At 38.2% G+C, this 18,491-nt stretch overlaps 1 protein-coding gene across 2 annotated transcripts in view; it reads right to left on the bottom strand.

Annotated features, from left to right (window-relative positions):
* TENM1 (teneurin transmembrane protein 1) overlaps window positions 1–18,491 on the bottom strand; it is an 882,499-nt gene that overhangs the window by 274,555 nt on the left and 589,453 nt on the right. For both annotated transcript variants that reach the window (XM_043896987.1, XM_043896986.1), the window contains 5 exons: window positions 17,115–17,314; window positions 15,756–15,966; window positions 10,687–10,788; window positions 9,080–9,274; window positions 5,254–5,454 (listed from right to left, as the gene is read on the bottom strand). In XM_043896987.1, the coding sequence (XP_043752922.1) occupies window positions 5,254–5,454; window positions 9,080–9,274; window positions 10,687–10,788; window positions 15,756–15,966; window positions 17,115–17,314 (909 nt within the window). The remainder of the gene's footprint in view (window positions 1–5,253; window positions 5,455–9,079; window positions 9,275–10,686; window positions 10,789–15,755; window positions 15,967–17,114; window positions 17,315–18,491) is intronic.

The raw sequence follows: 18,491 nt of genomic DNA on the forward strand, positions 1-18,491 counted from the left end.
TCTATTTTCACTCAAGATGAAAAAACTTAGGGGGTGTCAAACCATCTCTGAGTAGGATGTGTTGCTAGGAAATCATGATAATAGTATGATTTTTTTTCCATTTCATATATGCCTCCCAAAAATATTTTTGTGGATTCTTACACTTTTAATCTGACTTGAATTCTATTAAGGATGCTTTTGGGGTTGTATTTCTTGTGCCACCAATGAACAGCACTGACAGATTCCGCAAATCTACAGTTAATGTTTTTACCTCACTGTGGTGTTAATGGTGTAGCCACTATGTTTCAAGCAGGGGTTTATTTTGTCTGTTTTTTTTTATTTATTTTTATTAGTTGGAGGCTAATTACTTTACAATATTGTAGTGGGTTTTGTCATACATTGACATGAATCAGCCATGGAGTTACATGTATTACCCATCCCGATCCCCCCTCCCACCTCCCTCTCTACCTGATCCCTCTGGGTCTTCCCAGTGCACCAGGCCCAAGCACTTGTCTCATGCATCCAACCTGGGCTGGTGATCTGTTTCACCCTAGATAATATACACGTTTCGATGCTGTTCTCTCGAAACATCCCACCCTCGCCTTCTCCCACAGAGTCCAAAAGTCTGTTTATTTTATTAAATCAGTCAAATCAGAGTCACCTTAAGGTTTACCCTTTATTTCTTCCAGAATAGAAAAAATGACTTTAAAATAAACTTGATCAGAGGTTGTCATACTTTGAATGCAAGTTAAAAATAATTAAGCCTACATAGGAATTAGTCATAAGCCTTTTTGTCCCTGTATGCTAAAAAGCAGTATAAAACTTCCCATCATGTTTCAGTGACTGATTGTCTATATTTGAGCTTTTCAGTCCGCGAAATTTGTTCATTATAATATATTAACATTGTTTGATAACTAGTAGAGACTTTTCTTTTGTGAATTAGCTACAGCTCCTAAGAAATTCAGGTGTGTGTCCCAAGCTGAATAGACAAGATTACCTGCAATCCTAGGTTCCTAATCTGGGTACACTGATTATCTCTTTTCTATTGGAGATACTTAATTTCAGTTACTTTATATATGAGTGGATTTTTCTCTTCAGTAGCATGATGAATGACTATATAGTTGTGCCCGTAGCATGTACATTCTGTTTTGAACAAAGCTTCTTTATCAAATGGCATGTACAACCCTGCTGTTACTGTAATATCTATAGGAAAAATACAGGGTACACTAATCATTTCAAATGGCCTACTCAATATCTGGAAATTGCAGGAAAGTGATGCATTGTATGTGATAGATATATAAAATCAGATGAAAACCTTTTGATTATTGGCACTTTCAATAAAGGGGAAAACGAATAATGTTCTAAAAGCATATGATACTTGTATAATCAAGGAAAGTTTTTCTAGCAATTATAATTATATGAGCCTTTTACAACTTCCTCCTCTAATTACCTGTTTTATTAGTAGATGCATATCACCATCCATTAGGGAACACTTAAAAACATAACAAGACATTGTTATATACACACATGTTTATGTATGTGTGTACATGTGTATCTCTACAAATAGAGGTAGATTCTCAAACAAAATGGTCTATATGTCAAAGTGTGGATTTCGTTATAATGTAAACAAAGCTATTTGCAATTAATATTTTCTCACCATAAACAATATGGAGTTGAGAGTTTATGAACTGTATCCACAAACCATTGATAATCAGTGTCAACAGCTCAATATACAGGCTAAAGAACCATAGATCTCAGTGTTGAAAAGGGCCTCAAGAGCCACTTGGCTAATCTTCTACCATTTCAAAAATGAGGCAGCTGAGACTCAAAAATGTTAAATGAGTTACTCAAAATCACTATGCTGTGAATACACACACAAGCACACATGAGCACAGTCACACACACACTGTCATCTCTCCAATGGACAAAATGGCCACATGGCCTGAAAACAAATATCCTTATAACAAAGCCTTATGGAATCTTCACCCAGAACTACAAATGATTCCTGTTATATAGCAACTTTGTATACACACACACACACACACACACACACACACACTCTCTCACACACACACACACACAGCTTCCCAGGTGGCTCAGTGGTAAAGAATCTGCCTGCCAATGCAGAAAATGCAGGAGACTCGGGGGTTTGATCCCTGAGTTGGGGAGATCCCCTGGAGAAGGGCATGGCAACCCACTCCAGTATTCTTGCCTGAAAAATTCCATAGACAAAGAAGCCTGGCAGGCTATGGTCCATAGTTCAGGAATCCTTCAGGACCTAATGTTCCATCTCTTGAGCTGATTAATCCAGTTCTAAGATCCAGGATAATGAGAGGGGATCATGGTAGAAAGGACAGAAACTGTCCTCTCTTTGTGAATGCTTATCTTCCATAAATTTCACAGTCTGAGAGTAATAATAGATAGAGTGGCTCACAGGAAGTTTCATCAAGAAGAAAGGAGGACAAAGCTCTAAATTCTGCTTTTATGCTCCCCCTCAGAGACTATGAGACCAGGAGGAGCCAGATTTTATGAAAGAAATGTAGTAGATGTGTTTTACAAAGCTGATTTTTGAAGCTGGGGCCAGTATCTTCAGTACAGGGATAAATGTATTACTGAGATTTCATGGCAAGGAGTTCTATTTTAAGGGAGCATGATTTGACCTGCAGTATATCCAAATCTAAACTATGCTATAACAAGCTTCTGTTGTATTCCTCTTGAGGTGTTTTTTAAAGACTAATGAGTTAACCTTTGTGAAGTACCATGAGACCTCCAGGTGAAAGAACCCTATATCAAGTATCCATTCAGTGCGGCTAACAATACTCAGTGTACCTAGAAAACAGACTGAAAATAATCAGTAAACCATTCACTGCAGTCCCCTTGGTATCAGAGCAACACAGTTAACATGCTAACAGCTAAGCTTCATGCGCTTAGAGGAAGAGAATGATCAATGGCAAAGAGCATATCCACCTTTGAAATGACATGATCCATTATAAGAATCAGATGTTAAATTGCTTCCTGTACTGAGCATACTCAATTAAAAGTCTGCACAGTGAGATCATCTCGATGGTTAAATATGCTCTGTGGGAACAACCTTTATGGAGCTTAAAAATCACAGAAGGACTATTCCTACCATGACACCGGAGATTCAGAAGGCATTTCCTTTTCCTATTTTTCAAGTTGGTAGTTTTATTAGGAAGCTTTTTGCTTGAGAGACTGCAGAGTTTGGGGTCTTACATATTCACCCTTTTGCTTCTCTGACCAAGAGGTGCTTCTAGTGTTCTTTTTCCATTGCATCCAGAATGGATGGATGTGACTTTAGTCCACATTTTAATTTGAAAGTGAACGTGGAAATTGCTCAGTTGTGTCTGACTCTTTGCAACTCCATGGGCTATACAGTCCATGGAATTCTCCAGTCTAGAATACTGGAATGGGTAGCCTTTCCCTTTTCCAGGGGGATCTTCCCAACCCAGGGATTGAACCCAGGTCTCCCACATTACAGGTGGATCCTTTACCAGCTGAGCCACAGGGAAGCCCAAGAATACTGGAGTGGGTAGCCTATCCCTTCTCCAGCGCATCTTCCCAACCCAGGAATTGAACTAGGGTCTCCTGCATTGCAGGCGGATTCTTTATCAACTGAGCTATCAGGGAAGCCCCCATTCTAATTTAGTCTACATTGAATCCACCTTATATCTGGACAAGAATGCACTTGATATTTGATGCCCTTCATCTTCTAGAATGTTCCCTTTTGCGTAAGCTAATCTATTCACCTGAGTCCTTGCTCCTTGTCTAACTCTTCCTTTGGTGGGGGTGAGGGTGGAGGCTGAAAAGAAATGCTAGATGTGGGATGAAATCAACAGCCCTGCAAACAACTTTCAGGTTTGCAATTAGCCAGCTCTATGACCTTGGAAAAATAATTTAACCTCGCTAGTTCTCACTCTCCTCATGTTTCAAAGACTTGTATAGCTCTTATTCATTGTTGACTCTCTATTTCCTCCAGCCAGACTGCAAGTTCCAGTAGTGAGAGAGTTAGCACATGGCCCACAGTAAGTGCTCAAGGAAAATCTGTTTATAGAATATTTCAGCGGGGCTTCTCTGGTGGTCCACTGGCTAAGACTCCGTGTTCCCAATGTAGGGGGCTCGAGTTCAATTCCTGGTCAGGGAATTAGATTTCACAGGCTGCAACTAAGACTCATTATCAGTCACCCAGTCTCCCAATGTAGAAATCATAGTTAGTGATAATTCCTGACTCCAGCAGCACTTATATAGTAGCCATGTCCTGTTTCCTAACCTCGACCTAAAACATAATCTGTTATAAACCACGCAGTAGCTTCTAACTGTGTCAAGAAGAAATGCAAGTTCCTTAGTGTGGCGTGTAATCAAAACTCCCTGTGTTCTCATCCCTGACCATCTCTCCAATTATATCTTCTGGATTCTTAGGTGCAGCCACACCCAATGACTAGTAAGTTGCCAAATGGAATATTCGGATTCACATTTCTTAGTTTAATTTATTCCTTCTGCCTGGAATGTTCTTGGCTTTCAAATCCACCCGATAAACATACAATCATCTTTTTAGTGTTCATTCAAGTGTTAAGACGTTTCCAAAGTCAGAAAAGGGAACCCTCCTACACTGTTGAGGGGAATGTAAATTGGTGCAGCCATTATGGAAAACAGTATGAAGATTCCTTAAAAAACTAAAAATAGAGTTGCCATATGATCCAGCAATCCCACTCCTAGGCATATATCCAGAGAAGACTCTAACTTGAAAAGATACACGAACCCCAATGTTCATTGCAGCACTGTTTACAATAGTCAAGACATGGAGGCAACCTAGATGTTCATCGACAGAAGAATGGATAAAGAAGATGCAGTACATATATACAATGGAATGCTACTCAGCCATAAAAAAGAATAAAATGATGCCATTTGCAGCAACATGGATGGACCTAGGGATTGTCATCCTGAGTGAAGGAGGACATAGATTTGAAATAATCTATAGAGAACTGATCATAACAGACTTCAGAATGGATGGAATAACTACAGGAGAGTGCAAAATGAAGACAGAGGTTCAACTACAGAACTATGACAATGAAAAATGCAATGAAAAGCCCAGCGGTATGTTGTATATGAAAACTCAGTAAAATACAAGCCTAGGAAACGTGTGGAAGTCCCTTATGAAGGCATACAGATCTGACTTTAAGAAATACTACCTTAAGGTAAAGACCAGTAAGAACTCAGGAGTGAGGGAAGGGGGTAAAGAATTAGACGCTGATGTACCTGTTGAGCAGTCGGCTCCTGTCCATTTGGGATCGCAGCTGCACGTGCCGGCATCCAGGAGAAAGGTCCCGTGTCCTGAGCACTGCTCCTGACATATTGGAAGCGGAGTTTCACAGTTGACTCCTCCCCAACCAGTAGAACAGTGACATTCTCCTTTTACACAGATGCCATGGCCAGAACACATGGGGTCTAAGCAGTCCTCTGAAGGCCAGAAAAAAAAAGGCGGGGGGAGAGGGGGAAAGGTTGAAAGTGAACAGGTGTGGCCAGGACAGTGAGATACATTGATTTTCCAATATTACATTATTTATGCTACTTTCATTAGGCAATACAATGACTCACATAAATGCTGTGTTTGAACCAGAATATTATCAACACTTAAAAACATGGTAGGCTACCATAAAGGTTGCAATCTAAATGTAGAAGAAGGAAACCACAGATATGTTCTATGAAATTATGAGCGGTGTGTAGCACTCCCACACAAGTGGGTGGGTGGACCAGAATGAGCCTGCAGTAGGGATTCCTCAGCTTTGCAGAAAAAAAAAAAATCAAGAATTTTTGGTAAGTCATTCCCTGTCTTCTGAAATTGGAATTATAGCTCCCAGAAATGGCTTTTATTTGATGTGTCTAGAGGAGTTTTTATATATATTTAAGTTTGGATTATTTAAGGTATTGGCTGAGGTGACTGCTGTTTCATGGAATCATATAATATAACTAATTTTTTATAATCTCTCATTTATTCCTAAGAAGCAGTGAAAATGCAACATTTTAAACACAATTTAAAATTCTTTGCCTCCTGGATTCTCTTTCTACCCGGACACTGTGACATAGTTTTCAGTGCTTTAGATTATCACAGACTCAATTATATTTGACTCTGATTCTGTGAAGTCTGGAAATTTTTGGACACATTCTAACAAATACTCTAAACTATTTCACAAGTAGATTTCTATGCTTGCCTTGGGGAAAATTATTTTGTGCTTTTAACTGAGTGACCACCCCACAGGAAATGGGAAAGTTGATGCCCAAATTTCTGATCTTCCTGTACAAATAAGATGAGACTAAAATAACCTAACCATTATGAGGATATATGCTTTGAGTTACTTTTCTAGCAATGGAAACATCACTGATACGATCTGCCACCATTTGCAAGACTGGCCTAGTTTTAGTGAGTAGCATGTGCCATGGAATGGGCTTCCCAGGTGGCTCAGTGATAAAGAATCTGCCTCCAGTGCAGGAGATGTGGGTTCCATCCCTGGGTCAGGGAAGATCCCCTGGAGGAGAAAATGGCAACCCACTCCAGTATTCTTGCCTGGAAAATCCCATGGACAGAGGAGCCTCAAGGGCTATGGTCCATAAGGTTGCAAAGAGTTGGACACAACTTAGTGACTAAACAGCAACAACAAATGTGCCATGGAATAGAGTTAAGTCTAACTAAGCATTTTATAATTAGTGTTATTGCCATTATAATTAGCCCATGATCTCAGGGTCATTAGCACAATGCTTTAATACCTGAGCTGATTAGCAAATAAATACCAGAAGGTACATCTAATTTGATCTATTCATTATTTGGAGGGAGAGGAAAAGTCTGTGTGTGTGTGTGTGTGTGTATGTGTGTGTGTGCTCAGTCACTTCAGTCGTGTCCGACTCTTTGCGACCCTATGGACTGTAGCCCACCAGGCTCCTCTGTCCATAGGGATTCTCCAGACAAGAATACTGGAGTGGGTTGCCATGCCCTCCTCCAGGGGATCTTCCCAACCCAGGGATCAAACCCAAGTCTCTTATGGCTCCTGCATTGGCAGGCAGGTTCTTTACTGTACAATATTATTTCAGAAGGAGGTAATTTTGTTGCATCAAAATATGACAATTTTAATAAATAAAATAGTATTTAACTTAATATATGTTTATTTTTTTAAGAAGATCACCTTCAATGACCAGGTACGTCATACTTCAGTCAGAGGCACAAAGTCATTTGACTGCAGGGACCAGGTGGGTTGCATACATGAATGAGACGGGCTGGATTTCAGAAAACAGGGTGTGCTGGGAATAAGTGTCCAGTTTAAGGGAAGCTGCCGCTGTTGCTGTGTGTGTGTCTGTGTGTTGGTTGCTGAGTCATATCTGACTCTTTGCTACCCCATGGGCTGTATAGCCTGCCTGGCTCATCTGCCCATGGGATTCTCTAGGCAAGAATACTGGAGTGGGTTGCCATTTCCTCCTCCACAGGGGATCTTCCCAACCAAGGGATGGAACCCAGGTCTCCTGCATTGCAGGTGGATTCTTTATTGCCTGAGCTACCAGGGAAGCCCAAGTTGCTGTTAATTGGCTCCAATCATTGCTACCATGTAGGAATGTGGGCTCAGGGTCACCAGATATTTTTGTTGCTCAAGAGAGGCCAGAATCTTTATGCAATACTTCTCTATTTTAAATTTTGCAAAATACATCACATTAAACAACAATGAAAACACCACCACCACCACTTACTGAAACAAACAAAACCCACCCATGCGCCCATTCAGCCAATGAGCTCCTGTTTGTGAAATCTGACTTAAAATATTTTTTTATTAAAAAATTTGTATTTGGAAAGTTTCTACATATAAACGTGGTACTCCTTGCTATCTTGGTTATTCTATAAATTTGCTTTGTGGCCTAGAAGGCAAATTGTAGCTAAGTCCTTTTTCAACTATTTACAAAATGTAAATTAGAACGGTCTAACTTAGGTTAAATGTTTTCCAGGGCAGATTGTAGATGTTGTAATAGACACCATTTTTTTTTTTTTTTTGGTGAAAACATGTGCGCATCTGTATAGCATCTGAATGTATAGCTTAAAGTAAAAACAGCTTCTAAAAGTAAGTCAGGAACTTTACTGCCTTGTCAAGGCCCAATGACATTCATATTGGAACAGATACAATCTTCACACCAAAATTCTACTATGGCTAATGGAAGGTGGAAAGCTAAACTCTTGTTTGCTCATGGAGCAGAATGAGATTAAACCCTTTAAAATGCTGTGTAATAGTCTTAATGAGCCATCTTTAAAAAGCAATTATAGTGCATTTTCAGCAATCTATTTCCTGACCAACAGTTGTGATGAGACCATCTCCCATGGTAATGGTTTAATATTATTTCTGAAATCAGTCTTATTTGAGGAATGTGGCATGAAAAAGGTCTGATTACTAGCAAACTTATTTTCCAATGTGTCTTCTTTAAATGATAAAACTACTGCTGTTTCGAAGTATGTTTTGTAAATGATAAAATTATTGGGCATGTATGTGTAAATGCTCCTTTGGGGTGAATTTTAATATAAAGGCATTGTCTTGAAACTCATTAGTGGTAAGTCTACTTCCTTAGGCAGGGAGGTCAAGTTTCAGCATGAGGTATATAAAAATAAATAGTATAAAGCAATAATAATAATGGTAATTACAAATCACTCCCAAAGAAAACATTTATGAAATGGTTCCAAATGTGCACAATAATATTATTTTTATTATGTGCTTTAGAGAAAGATGTAGCCTAGTGCACTCTGTAATAATGAAAGCATATAAATTAACACTAAAATCATCATGATGGAAATTTTCATCATAAAACAGTGTTAAAATGAGGGGGGCACATGACATTTTCCACTACTGCTCTGTAAGGGTCAGAGGTATGGCCTCATGTTATTATCAGAGGCTGTCAGAAGAGACATGAACTCCCACTGTTCCATGTACTAAGTAGACATGTTATGCACTTATGGTTTGCAAAGACCAGTTACGTCTCTACTAGAAACACAGAATGACACCTTGGACCATTCAGTGAGAGAAAAGCCTGAAGCAATATATTAACACAGGGCTCTGACCTTCCTCGCATATTTCTCCTTTGTATCCTGGCACACAGATGCAAACTCCCATGATGCAGGTGCCGTGGCCAAAGCACGTTGGGTCAATGCATTGCTCTTCTGGAACGTCGCACTCTGGCCCCTTCCAGCCGTTTCGGCAGACACAGTGTCCCTTTTCATATTCTCCATTCCCACCACACAGCACAGGGCACGAATCTGAAGGTTGGCAAATGAACTTGTAATGTTCTCATAATGCTTGTAAAATCTCCAAAGAGCAATTCTCTATCGATTCTCATATAATATTTCTGGCAAAAAAATTGTACTATTTCTGACTTAGCCTTTATTAAATCGGCACGTGTTCATGATTACAAACAGAATTTCCCTCTTATGGGATTGGGGGAAAGATAAATTATAAAAACACCCCGAGTGAAGAAATTATTTCAAGCACTTGCTTTTGATACTCTTAAACAACTATCATCATCACCATCATCATTATTATAAGTTAGGATTTTTCTCTCTTTTGGTGTTTCTTCCTCAAGCAGATAAAATTCATACAACTAGGAGGGAGGTATTCCTATTATAGAGTGCTGTCTTTCAAAAGTTGGGCATTTAGAGATTGGTACTGGACAATGTCTGTGCCTATTCCAGCTGTGCAGACCTTCATTGGAACATTCACTCTGCTCTGTCATTCTTTGTCTTCTTATTAAAAAACTATGGAATTCCCTGAGGGCAGGGCCTATATCTCGTCTTATTCATTTTTTCCCATACCAGCCCTAACCTCTGCTTCTACCCCCAACCTCCTGAAGATCTATTGGAGAACTGGGAATCTAGCAAGTGCTATTGAATTCTCTGCTGAATAGAATTTAATCTAAAGAAACTGAGTGGCTGAGAAACCTGAGATGAAAGCATTAGCAGACTGAGAACTTTAAGAACACATTGTGAACAAGCATAGAGCATCTCTAAAGTATCGATAATAACTGTAAGCCTATGGGGAAAACCCAGCATGATTTACCCACAGCTTTTCAAGAATTAAACTATGGGCAAGTCTGGTTTAGTAAAGTTTCAAACTTTAACTTCTGCCTTCCCAGTCTTTCCTTTATAAGCTACTCAGCCAGCTGGTGACTGTCCACCTCTTCTAGTTTACCCTGGTTTGTATAAGTGGTTACCCACAGTTCCTCCATTATAAATGAGCTTATGAAGGGAATAGAAGTACCGAGTTGGCCAAAAGGTTTGCTTGGGATTTTCCATAAGATGCTATGGAAAAACCTGAATGAACTTTTTGGCCAATCCAATATCACGGAGTTGGTTGCTTTCAGAGGATCCAGGTCTCAGTGGTTAGATAACCTTAGTTAAGTGATTTGACCTCTCTGATGTTATTTCTTTGCCCATTAAACCAGGATAATAGATCTACACCATAGGATTATTATACAATATATGAATTAAAAGTACCACAAAGTGTTTAGAATGGTGCCTGGCAGAGCAAGTGCTCACCTTTCGGTAGAGACCATCGGGGGTGTTGCTACTGCTACTATCACTCCTATCCCTCCTCCTCTCCCTATTGTTACTAATTCTAAGTTCTCAAATGACATCAAGTTCCCGAACCAATCAGTATAACAGGGCAACCTTACCCCTAGCACAGTCAGGTCCAAGGAATCCTGGGAAGCAGTGACAATGGCCAGAGATACATTCTCCATTTCCATTGCAATTTGTCGAACAGTCATCCATTATTTCTGTTAATAGAAAAAGAAGAAAAAAAAAGAACAAACCTATAGGCTGTAGAGTCTCTATTTTTTTCTTTCTTTTTTTTTCATTTATTTTTATTAGTTGGAGGCTAATTACTTTACAATATTGTAGTGGTTTTTGTCATACATTGACATCTATTTTTTTCTAAATTGCAAAAACGCTGGGCCTATAACAATCTTTGCCCTTTGCTGTCTACAAAGCACTTACTGTCTAAAGTCAGATGCCAAAGATTTCTGTAAGAGGTCACAGTACCAAATTATTTAAAGCACCCTGGATTTGCTGAATTGGCTATTCAAGAGTGGGACTAAAAACCAACCTCACCTCTAAAGTGCACCAAGGGTCTAGATGAGCTGTATTCTTAAAAGACATTCATGATAAAGCTAAAAATGTACTAGGATTATAGGTCATTTCTCAAAAGCAAAAAGGGCTTTAAAATATAACTCAGAAAATGAAGTCTATTGTTTATTTTTCAAATTTAGGTGGTAGCAAAGAAAAATGTCTTCTCTAGCACCTTAAAATGTTTAATCTACTATCTTGACAGCTTGAATATGATAATCAGTATTTCATTTTCACTAATAAGTGACAATGGAAAGCTTTAAAAGTAAGTGTTCATATTAAACTCACCACCATGAAAAGCATTAGAACCTAAGTATTTTGTTGAGAAATGCTTTCTTGGCTGTAAACGCGTTATCAGTTCTTTGCCACTAATTTCCCTTCAATTCATTCTTAGAGAATAGGTTTCAGGGGGAATTGAGAAGGCTTTGAAGGTGCCTGCACATAGTTCTGGTGACATAGTGTCTTCAATACAACAGAACTTTGACCAATCTTGTGCTAAGTAACTTGATTGAAGAGGTATAAAGTTTTATAAAAATCAGTCTCTGACAATGATATTGAAAACTGTTTTTAGTTTAAAATTTTATTTGAGTGTAACAGCATCAAATTCCAAGTCCACAACCTATTATGATATGTATGCTTTATCCCTGCAGTTTTAAAAAAACCCACCTTTTCATGACTTTTTTCCGTACGTTTTCTATAACTTAGCACTCCTCAATTCTGACTTACGTTCTGGCCCATTACACTCATACTTCTCATAGGTACCAGTTTTTTCTTTTCAATCCAAATCATCTACTTCATCTAGTTTCACTTGGATAAGCTATTTCCAATCAGAAGGAAATATTCTAGTAAGTAGTCTTGGTGTCTTCTACTGAACTCTGAGAATTTATAATGAGAGTTGAGAAATAGCATTTCTTCAATTGTGGCCTTTTGACCACCTACATCAGGAGGATCACCTGAAGTACTTAAAATGCAGATACCTGAGCTTCACACCAGATTTATTGAATCTATCTCTGAGGATATTAGTCACGCTCGGTTGCTCAGTGGGGTCCAGCTCTGCAGCCCCAACTACTGTAGCCCGCCAGGCTCCTCTGCTCATGAAATTTTGCAGGCAAGAACACTGGAGTGGGTTGCAATTTTCTACTCCAGGAGATCTTCCTGACCCGGGAGAGAACCCGCATCTCTTGTGTCTCCTGCATTGGCAGGAGGATTCTTTACCTCTAGCACCACTTGGGAAGCCTCCATCTCTGAGGATGCAGCCCAGTAATCTACATTCTAACAAATACCTCAAGTGACCCTGCAGGCGAAAACTGAATTAAAGCATTGAGAACCAGTGCTTCAAAGAGCAAACTTCAATGGTTAGAGGAATTCTAATCTAGACTTGGAATTCTGCCTTGGGCAGAAGAAAAGCAAGAGGAAAAACGTGGCATCTAGTCCATTTAGGGGATCCTTAGGAAGCTGAGAATGAATCCAGTGGCTGTGTGGATCGCTATCCTATTGACAGAGGAGATTATTCTTCTGACATCCATATGAACACATGAGATTCCTTTTTGCGAGTTTATGATGGTCGGTTCTCTGATCCCTGTGCTAGAAAACTGAACTGGACAAGAACTGACACATGGCATTTGCTGAAAACTGGACCGGCAGGAATGTAACATTTGACAATAAGCTAACCACTTTTTAACTCATTAAAACATTAGTTATTTTCAGAAAATCATTCCTTTACTTAAAAGATCATTACAAAAAGGCACTAAGAGTCTTATTTCTTTTCATTCAGAGATGGAACAATTATCATCTTTTTTCTTGTTTTGCTTTCTTTTACCAAAAAGAAGTGGCCATCCTTAAATCTACATTTGGATTTTCCCTGCCCTGCATGGTTAATAGGAGGCTATAGATGAAAATTTCAAAGGTAAACATACTTGAATTTAATTTCATACCAGGTCCTATTGACAACTTCATGGAAGCAGCCTTGTGGGAATGTAGCTACTGGAGAGAGAAAATGTTTAATAAAATTTGCTATCAAAATAAATAAAAATCCCTCTGTCTTATTGACTTATCTAAGAATTGTCCCGAGGCCCGTAATGCTGCATAGAGTTTAACACCTGCAATGCAAATGAGAAGAGAAGGCAATGGAGGAGGTTTTGGTATCAAGGAGATATTGGGATAGCCTAGGGACTCCAGAAGAGGATGGCTACAGCAGAAACACGTAAATAACTAGTGATGAAAAAGGGTGTGCTTTTCTATTTACAATGGCCTCCAGGAAGTTTGTCTTCTATCTTTTAAATCTTACTCCAGGATCACTTCCTAGACACCAGTTCATTAGAGTTGAGAATTATTTTAAAGTTCTTATGCTTAAAACCCTGTTCTTATGCTAGAGCCTTTGGATCTGCATCTGCGCTGATGATGGGTTTTGCTTCCGGCAGGTTTTCTTATGGGAGAAACAAAATCTAATGAATAATCCTATGGGATGAGCATGTTCTAAAGAGCAGGGGTTTGGAATCAGAGATATTGAGGGTCTCTAATATCAATTTTGCCACTTGTTGGCTGTGGGACTTCTTTACTCACCCCAAGTCTCTGATTTCTTATTTGTAATATAAGTACCACTATACCTATGCTAGGCTTGTGATGAGAATCAAACAAGATAACTGAATGTAGAGTGCTTGGGGCAGAATGGCACTCCATTAATGATATATATAATCATGTTATTGAGCTGGTTGGTGGAGACTTTGGCTTATTCATAACTTTGTCTATAAAACTAGAAAATAACATATAATAATACAGGCTAGTTGCTCACCTATATTAGTCACTCAAAAAAACGGTTATTATGCTGTTTTGATCCCTATGAGCAGACCAAATATAGTTAAGATCAATCCAACTGATTATAATATTATCACTTAATAGACAAAGGAACAAATATATTATCCTCTTTTAACAATTACAAAAACATAAAAATAATGGGGAGAATTTAGAGTAAATAATTTATATACCTTTGACATTTTGGCAAATTTACTTGAATTCTCTTTAAGTGAAATTGTAGGAGAAATAAGAAACAGACTTATGTAAGCAAGAAGCAAATATGTTGTTTTATATGAAACTAAGCTTAATCTCTGGGTAATAGGAAATTATATCTCAAAGGTTAGGTTCTTTGGGAAAGGAATTAAGGGACATGAAAAAAACTCCAAGCGTGTTTCTGGGTCTATTGATTTTTGAAAGGTTAATAGCTTGGTTAGTGTTTTAACTTGAACTTAGGGGTAAGGATAACAGGAAGAGAGAAAATCCTCTTCACAAATGTTTTAAGTCTTTTAATTGCTCTGATTTCTTAGGAGAAACTGAACCTCTCATATCTGATTAGTTTGCAAAACTGAGTCTTGGTGGACAAATATGAAAGATGCAACTGTTGAATTTGCCCCCACTGAATCTCTGAGAAGCAAAACAGTGTCATGACTTAAAATATATATTTCTAATTTAACAAACACTGTGTCTTTTGAAGATGTAAGATCAGTGGAGCTTTTCTCTAAGGGGAAAAATCATTGGTGCATTTTTATTGCCTTTCTGATTACTTTAGAGGCAAGTTTTTGATAATCTGTGGCTGGAATACCATTTTCTACTGACAAAAGGTCTTCAGCATCAAGTAAAAATAGAATATAATTGTTATAAAGAGCAGATGGTATATCTATTAACAATCAACACAATTTCCTAAACACATGGTAGAACAGGTTAACTAAAGGATAAAGTGGTAAGAGTTGTATAGAAAACTGACAGCTGTAAAATATTTTCCCATCTTTTAAAAGACACGTGTTAAAAAAAAATAAAAAAAAATAAAAGACACGTGTTTCAGGAGAATTCACACAGTAAAATACTGTGTCTATGAGTTGTATACTCTTAGGGCTCTAAATTTGCTAAAGAGCTCAGCTTTATTCATACAAAGGGTTATGGCAAATGAATTGACTCCCCAAAATGACAAAAGTGAGCTGTCTCTGATTAACTAGGGTGAAAATGAGTAACAGTGTGTGTAGACATTGTACTGAAAAGAACATTCTTTAATAGGCTCTGAGCACAGTGAACGAGTCATTGTGATGATTTTTAAACTAAACAGTTCTAAAGAAAGAACTCTGAATGACCCAAGTTATTATCCTTAAGACTCTTCTGTATGCTTAGGTTGTATTTTGCAATCTTAATGTTTCCAGATTCAGTTGTTCTAAAGAACTGGATTGATGCTAGTTTTTCCATTTCAAAAAGGTATTTATTTGCTTTTTCTTTTTTAATAGAACTTGAATTAACAGGGCTTCTCTTGCTTATTTCCTTTCTTCATGAAGTTTTTCATCTACGTAGTCTCAGTAATAGTGTAATCCAGGGTATTATTCCTGTTGAAAACATATAAAAAGGAGCATGGCAGGTATCCTAAAATAGCCGCAAATAATGGAGCATTTTAAAAATCTTAATCGGCATTTAAACAACATTACTGACAACAGCAATATAAACCTGTCTCACTGTGATGTATCCTGAGTAATGACTTTAAGACAGAATGAGCAATAAGCTTCAATAACATCTGTATCGCTTTCACCACTGTGTCTTTCTGGAGTTATGCTGTCGATTCAAAATCATAGCCAAGGCAGCTTACCAATTGCTGTAGTTAACACAAATACTTGTTCCATCTTTTTTCCATCATTGTAAAATGCCAGATACCAAGGCCCTTGGTCCATATATTCTATGAAACCTGTTTCCTGCAGTGAGGTTAAGATTAGGTTCCTAGGAGAATGCTGGGTATCATCAGAGCTCTTGGAGTCCTGTTTGACCAGTTGTTTTCCATCCATTAGCTTTACAAAATCAAACTGGAACAAATGCAAACATAGATATGAGCCATGACTTTTACCTCTAGACTGATTAACATCTCTCACATCAACTATGATACTTCATACTTCTTTGCTCTGGAGGTGGGCAGAGTGGGAAAAGAGGTAATTCATTCTTAAGTATATCTAACCCCCAAAGCATATTATTAATTCTGAAAACAAAATAACCCTCCATGATATTTATAAATGTTACCAACCTTTCGGTTTTAGAGTATTAAAAATTATTGTTTAAAAATAATAAAGCAAGATATAGAAGAATTATTTGGTATTATGCAAGAGAATCTAGATATTTTACAAAAAGTATCTGATAGAAGATACTTGAAAATAGACATTCCCCTTGAAATGTTACCATGATCATCATTACAAATTAAAAACAGTTTTCTAGTTTTTAAAACTAATAAATGAATAGTCAAAACATTCAACATAATGCACTACTTTTGTGGTAACACAATGAAATATTCAAAGACCTTGTCCTCTTTTCTTTCATCCCTAATCAGCAGACAAGAACATGGTACATGTATCCCAAGCCCCGGATGGTTACAATTCCTTATGCTACTTCTTAGATGGAGCAGGGCCTCAAATGGGTTCGTGTAGGAAGAGATAAGGGAAAGAAATTAAGGGAAATGAAGTGGCAAAGGCTTCTAGAAGGGTCTTGTAAACCACAGAGGTTTTACCTATTTAAGTTTTTCTTAACAATAATAAGGAACATGTTTTACCTACAAGACAAAACATGCCTTTTTGACTCATTACTCTCTTGGTTTGCATTCCTTTATTGGGACAACAGGTCAGGAATGTATGGAACCAGTGGAGGTGTGGGCACCAAGACTGAAAAAGAGAAGGGTCTGGGAAGGCTCATGACCATCCTGTTCCAGGAAGCAGAACTTCAGCTGAAAGAATATTTTCTTAAACTTCCTTTTTTGAATCTGTTTTGCTAAATTCTAGTTGTTATTGCTCAATAGCATCTTTTTTTTTTATTTCATTCGCTTGACTGTGATTATTCTGGATATTTGCTGATTACAAAATTGTCTGCCGTCACCTTTGACTCCCACATACTTTGAAAGTCACAAACCCTGAACTATTCATCCCACCACTCTCTGAAAGGGTCAAGAAATATCTAAAATATCAAATACCTGAGTGTGTGTAGGTGGAATGTTTCTTCTGCCATAAATCCCCAGCAGTGAGTCCTTGGCTAAAGAAATATTGAATTTCAGATATATAGGATGGTGGATAGTAATCTGAAAACGCCAGAATAAGCCAGGTGGAATGGTCTGCATGACCTGTGCACCAATGTCAACTTCTCCAGTGTCTATTGCCCGTCCCTTCTGAAACACTGGTTTTAAAAATAAAGAAAATTATTCATAATATTAGTCAGTTGATAAAACAATGGGTTTAAAATTTTCAAGAACATGTATATCAAATCAGACTTACTCAGCTCTTCCTTCCTCTTCAACCCCACCCATCTTGTAAAACCTTACCCAAATTAACTATCTCCAAGGAGTCTTTCCTAACCAACCACTGTATTAGTCTCTCCTTTCTCTTAAGTACTATTGCACTTATTTCCATCATTTGAGTCATTTTAACCATTATTTACTGAACTTTGTCTTGGTAGCTGTAGGAGATACAGCTATAAGTGAAAGTTACTCAGTCGTGTCCGACTCTTTGCGACCCCATTGACTATACAGTCCATGGAATTCTGCAGGCCAGGATACTGGAGTGGGTAGCTGTGCCCTTCTCCAGGGGATCTTCCCAACCCTGGAATTGAACCGGGGTCTCCTGCATTACAGGCGGATTTTTTACCAGCTGAGCTACCAGGGAAGCCCGAGGAGATATCTCCTTTACGATGGGCTTCCCTGGTGGCTCAGATGGTAAAGGAGATACAAAGATAAGTAAAATGCTGCTCTCAAGGAACTTTGAATATAAGAGAGAAAAATAGGGCAAATATGCAAATAGCCACATTGTAAAGGAAAATACTTGCATTGGGTACAAAAAGTGAGGAAAGGTATTTGACCAGAGGATACTCATCATTCCTGGCTGTCTGAACCTCCTCTATATTCTTTTATTTTCTTCTTAGCACTTATCACCACTTAATATAAGGTGTTTTACTTATTTCCTGTTTATCACCTGTTTTTACCTGATAGAATATAAGGTCCATGAGGCTGTGGCTGTGTTTGTTTATTGCTTTATCCCCAGTAACCAGAAGAATGTAGTTCTGTGAGCAGTACATATTTATTCAATGAATAAACAAATGAGTGAATCAGATAAGCATATTTATGGGAAGTGGTACTCAAGATGAGCCTTAAAGGATGGAAAGGATTTCAACAGAGCTGTGGGGAAGAATTTTCCATGTGAAAGGAACAGCTTGAACAAAAACAAAGAGAGACTCTATAAAGCTAAGGTGCAGGGTATGTGTATGTAGATAGAAGCAGCTGAAAGTAGGGCTAGAGGGAAAGGATGGAAGGCAAAGTGTATCTGATAAGGCATTAATATCCAATACATATAAAGAACTC

Source organism: Cervus elaphus, chromosome X (genome assembly GCF_910594005.1).
Source record: "Cervus elaphus chromosome X, mCerEla1.1, whole genome shotgun sequence".
In the NCBI taxonomy this organism is placed as follows: Eukaryota; Metazoa; Chordata; class Mammalia; order Artiodactyla; family Cervidae; genus Cervus; species Cervus elaphus.